The sequence below is a fragment of the Vigna unguiculata genome, chromosome 10, assembly GCF_037176805.1.
Source record: "Vigna unguiculata cultivar grain cowpea cultivar isolate G323 ecotype 2 chromosome 10, ASM3717680v1, whole genome shotgun sequence".
Classification (NCBI taxonomy): domain Eukaryota; kingdom Viridiplantae; phylum Streptophyta; class Magnoliopsida; order Fabales; family Fabaceae; genus Vigna; species Vigna unguiculata.
In genome coordinates, this window is record NC_140801.1 from 37,936,719 (window position 1) to 37,942,310 (window position 5,592).

Below are 5,592 nucleotides of genomic sequence, written 5' to 3' on the forward strand. Positions count from 1 at the left end.
GTAAGTAAAAGTAAAACGTGCATCTAACAATCATAATAATAATAATACTTATAAAAATATTAAAAATAATAATATTACTTATTATTATTGTAATAATACTAATATTACTTATAATTTTACTACTATTACTATAAATAATATTTATAATTAGAAAAATATTACAACTAATAATATTACTTATTATTATTGTAATAATACTAATATTGCTTATAATTTTACTATTATTACTACTAATAATATTTATTATAATAATATTATTTATAATTAATATTATAGTTGAAATCATAAATAAATAAAAAAATTAAATTAAATTGACTTTTGTAGGATTTGAACCCAGATCCTTTTGTACTAGAGTCTTAAAATGACAAAAGAACTAATTTTTGTGACATTCTCACTAAAAGAAAATGGATAATATCATAATTTTAGTAATATCTTCTTTTCTTAATATGTAATAGATTAAAAATAGCAATTACTTTTAAAAAAATATTAGTTAACAATTATATTTTTTTTAAAGTCGGTTAATAATTATATTGTAAATGTAAAATAGAAATAAAAATTGTGTAAAAAAAGAGATATCATTTTCATATATAGATATAGATCATAAAAACACAAAAAAGAGAGAGAAAAAACATGTGATAGTTTTATACAGAACATTTAAAAATTACTTCTACTAAATCTATTAATAATTATATTTTGTAAAAAATCAATTAATAATTATGTTATAAAAGATTACATATAAGTATAGAAATACATACAAAAATTAATTTAGTTTTTAAACTTTATTCGAAAGAATATGATTTCGAACTTAATCTTAAACGTTAATACCATACTTTAAGAAAAAATGGATCCTTTCTGTTTAGTCTTTTAAATCATATGAGATGTACTAAAAGAGTGAAACTATGGAGTATAAGTGTCACTCTTTACGACAGTCCAAAATATTCGGAGAGAAAACTAAGGCACACCATGATGCCATTAACAAAACAAAAGAATAAAAATAAACGGTTGACAGTTATTCAAAATACAGGCTCATAGGACAAAGACAGTATGTGGGCCACAATGCCCTAAGAGTACTCGGAGCAGGGAATCCAACCCAAGAATAGCTACCAACGGAATTTCCATCACCCTGATGACCATTAGGGGTTCCCACATCTGCTCACATCAATAAATTGATGATCATCCCAAAAGGAAAAAACTACACATACAGAAAGGGTAAGCTAAAGTGTAAAAGGTTTATTATACAATTGAGTATACAATTTAAAAGTCAAAGATACATAAATCAACCAAACATGTGATAGCAGATAATTTAAGACTCTAAGACTCAATTATCCGGCTACATATAATCAGTCGAATTCATTGGATGCTTGCACTTGTGGTGGCCTCTACTGCTCTGTAGAGCTATTCCCAATGGGTTTTACCCTACCACGCACAAGGTTAAACTTCAAACATCTAAGGCCATTTATGCTGCCAAAGACTAGGGCCTCCTACTACTCTCACCACTTGAGTCAGTACGCTCTACGTGAGATTAACTGACTCTTTAGAGTTTCAGGATGCAATCCTTACTTGAATCCTTATTAAATTATATAATGAGGCACCACCACAAAACCTTCGTGGAATTACGTCCTAACCATGAGGCACCACCATGATTCACCAAGAGCAATGCATAATACATGTTCATATCATCTTAAACACCATACAATTACCATAAAGCCCGAAACAGAGTTGAAAAACAAGCAAGATACATTAAAAGTGTGAAACACTAGCTTCCCTTACCTGGAAAAGCTACTGTGAGGGGTTTTGGTACGAGTGGAAAAACACCACAACTCCTAGAACAGATTAGTGAGCTGAAAAAATAGTAACACAAGAGCAAAACTAGGTTACCCAGAGGAACCCTAGTTGGAACCACGAAAGCAAAGCTTAGAAAGGAGAAAATACGGGTTGAGAACTAACTTACGTGAGATGGAATTGAGTTTTGAGCTAGCGTGACCAAGAATGGGACCAAACCCTAGCAGAGCTTGCTACTGCAGTTCTAAGAAAGAGTGGGGGAGATGTTTTTCTGAAAAGTGCAGAATGAGGGAGTTAGGACTGGTTTAGAAGTTGTGGACATCCTATAAGTCAGCCTTAGATCAAACTGATTAGGACAAACCCTTAAACATCAGGGCATAATTAAGTGGCCTTACATAATGGATACAAGAATCTAAAGCTATATTATTTATTTTATTATTAATTTATCATTTTAGTATACAAATACAAGTTTACGTTTATTAATATATGATTTAGATGGAAAAGTCTGTATTTAAAATTGTCTATAAAAATTTAATTAATATTTTACGTTTATTATGTTATTAAAATAATATAAATTATTTTACGTTTATCACGTTTATAAAAATCATGTTAGCTTATTTATTAAAATAATATAAATTATTTAGAAAAATGCAGTATATGCATTTCAGTATAATATAATTCATTTATACTATATTTCAGACGGAAACGAATAAATACCTTAGTAAACCCTTTTCGTAAAAATTAGAAAAAAAATAAAAAATATTTTTGGGTTAAAGTAATTAAAAATAAATAGTTAAGTTTATTCCAACTAATTTTAAGCGTTTAAAAATTTATATAACTAACTTCTTAAATATTGATTTTTTTAAAATATTATAAACTAAGGAATATATAGTTTGAATTGAATTAATAATTATAAATATTTAATTTTTGTAAAAAAAAAAATGAGCACGATTCCTGTAAAAAATATTATTAAATTTGGTACAAATATTATTTCATATACTATAATAACAAAAAAATTAAAGAAATATTTTCTTCTCTATAAAGCAATTTATACATCATAGGTGTTCATTTACTATAGTAACTTGTAAAAGAGAGAAGGCACTTTCTTGTTCATTACGCACATATCCGTCGGGATGATTTTCAACCTTACTCACAAAACAACTAAAACGGAGTTGTCAAATTAGTTTCCAATTCTATATTATATCCACAAATAAAGACAATACAATGGACAGATAAAGATGAAATTGATCGAAATTAGAATCGAGCCAGTTCAAGTACTCAACCTATAATCCAAATTAAGTTCATTATGAAAACTAAACACTAAATTAACAAACTGAACTAATACGAATAAAAGACAAAACAGCAACAATTTTTTTTCATCCGAATTCAAGGTTTAATCATCCTTTGTTCTAAAGAAAAGAAAAAGAACCTTCCTTGAATGCAATTTTCCTTCACTTGTTTTCTCTGGAAATCTGTGGCAATTGTGATTGTGCATTTGAGATATCATTATGGGAGGGTGTTGCTGCAGCCAGGTTTCAGTACATGAGGTGGAATGTGAACATGGTGGGGAGCGTATCATGTTAAGAGGGTCCTCTGAGTTTATATCAATGTACAGCAAAAAGGGTTCAAAAGGAGTTAACCAAGATGCATTGACTGTGTGGAAGGTAAGATTCTCGAGATGTATATGTGTTTGGAATTTTGGCTTCATTTTCTATTTTTCTTTCAATAAATCTTCCTCGAATTGTTTTCTTCGGAGTCCGTAAGATTGGAAATTACGTTTTAGAAGGTGAAATTCCACATATAAAATTAGCATATCATGGTTATCAATCATTGAGTTCTCCACATATGATTTATTAATAAAAGCATAGTTGTTCTCAGTGAATGAATTCATGGCTTGGATTAATGTTTAATATGATACGTTATCAGGACTTCAGTGGAAAGAAGGACATGATCTTTTGTGGGGTGTTTGATGGTCATGGTCCTCTGGGACACAAGTTTTCAAATTCTATACGTGACAAATTACCCTTAAAACTCTCAGCATCAATCAAGCAGTCACAACAAAAGGCCATCAATGACAATGATACTAATGAAACAGACGTAATTAGTCATAGTAATGTCTATGCTGAGGATAACCAAAACATGTCCTTTTCTTCATGGGAGGGAAGCTTCATGAGATGCTTCAGTGAAATGGATGAAGACCTTGCAAAAAACATAGACACTAAAGGATTTCGTGGCGGTAGCACTGCTGTAACTGTTATCAAACAGGTAGAATCATCACTTTTCACAATTGCATTACCTCCTTCACAATTTTGCTTTCTCAAGAATGTTATAATTGACCACATTCTTTCTCCTTTAAATTTCAGGGTGACGAATTAATAATTGGAAACTTGGGGGATTCTCGTGCAGTTCTTTGCAGAAGAGCAGATGACAACAATCTTGTTCCTGTTCAACTTACTGTTGACTTGACCCCAGATATTCCAAGTACGTCATATTGTTAACTGTTCAATCTCAGTTTCCTAATCTTAAAACCATCTTGGTTTTGGTTAAATAGTTTAGTTAAACGCTTATTCATTAAGAACTTATCGAATCAAATGAGAGCTTATTGATAACTTGATTGTAAAACTTATTTTGATAAGACGCTCTTCCAAATGTTCTTACGTCTAACTTGCTTTCCTTCTTCAATGTCCCTCAGGTGAAGCTTTAAGAATATTTAATTGTGGAGGTAGAATTTTTTCTACAAAACAAGATCCAAGTGTAAAGAGAATATGGAGGTCAAACGGGGATCGTCCTGGTCTAGCTATGGCAAGAGCCTTCGGAAATTTCTGCCTAAAAGATTATGGTCTCATCTCAGTCCCCGATCTATCATACAGAAAACTTACCAAGCAGGATGAGTTTGTGGTTTTGGCCTCTGATGGGGTAAGCATTTTCATATCAAGATCTCGAACATTTGATCAAATAGTGCAAGAAAAGAAATAATCAAGGGAAAATGAATTGAAAAAAACAGTTTCCACAGATCCATGTTTGGTTCGGCATATCTGAAAAAATAATACATTTGTCATTCTCCTGATAGAGCTTTTAAACAATACAAAACAACTAATTATTTCCACAACTTTATCTCGATAAGAAAAAAAGGACTAAATTTTCGTTGTTATAGGTATGGGATGTGCTAACTAACAGTGAAGTAATAAACATAGTTGCTTCAGCACCGAAAAGGTCCATGGCAGCCAAATTGTTAGTGAACCACGCAGTTCAAGCTTGGAGACGCACGTGTGTTTTGACGGTTGATGATTGCACAGCTATATGCCTCTTCTTGAAGGATTAGACTGTTCTGATTCAATCCTGATCTGATGTGAGTGGGATCATTAACATCCCTTTAACACCATTGGTCATAATCTAGACATGTAAATATTGGATATGACAAAGTGTAAATGCTAAGAGTATTTTTAAATCAAAAGGAAAAATGTGAAGCTCTTGTAGGGTTATCTAGATTCAATTTTGAATCATAGATAGCAATAAATCTCAGTACCTTAAGGGAGGTAGAAGCTGATCACTAATCAGCAAGAACTGAACAAATAAAAAATGTATAATGTTAAGGGGGGACTAACAATAGTATAGCCAGAAGGTTTTGTTTGGAAATAAACACAGAAGAAAGAACTTATTTCAGCCTTCTATTCTGGTGTGATTTTATGTGCTGCAACACTTTTCTTTTATCAACCTAATAAGAAGAATTAATAAATTGTAACATATTCGTGATCATCTCTCTCGCTCACGTTTGCACCATAATCTCTCGCTCACGTTTGCATCGTACAC

The 5,592-nt window shown here is 31.1% G+C and overlaps 1 protein-coding gene across 1 annotated transcript; it reads left to right on the forward strand.

Annotated features, from left to right (window-relative positions):
* The first annotated feature begins 3,290 nt into the window (after positions 1–3,290).
* LOC146882528 (putative protein phosphatase 2C 74) lies at positions 3,291–5,104 on the forward strand. Its single transcript, XM_085667569.1, has 5 exons — positions 3,291–3,446; positions 3,709–4,047; positions 4,146–4,263; positions 4,475–4,698; positions 4,937–5,104. Exons 1-5 carry the CDS (start codon positions 3,291–3,293, stop codon positions 5,102–5,104), a joined length of 1,005 nt encoding a protein of 334 aa, XP_085523695.1.
* The last annotated feature ends 488 nt before the right edge of the window (positions 5,105–5,592 follow it).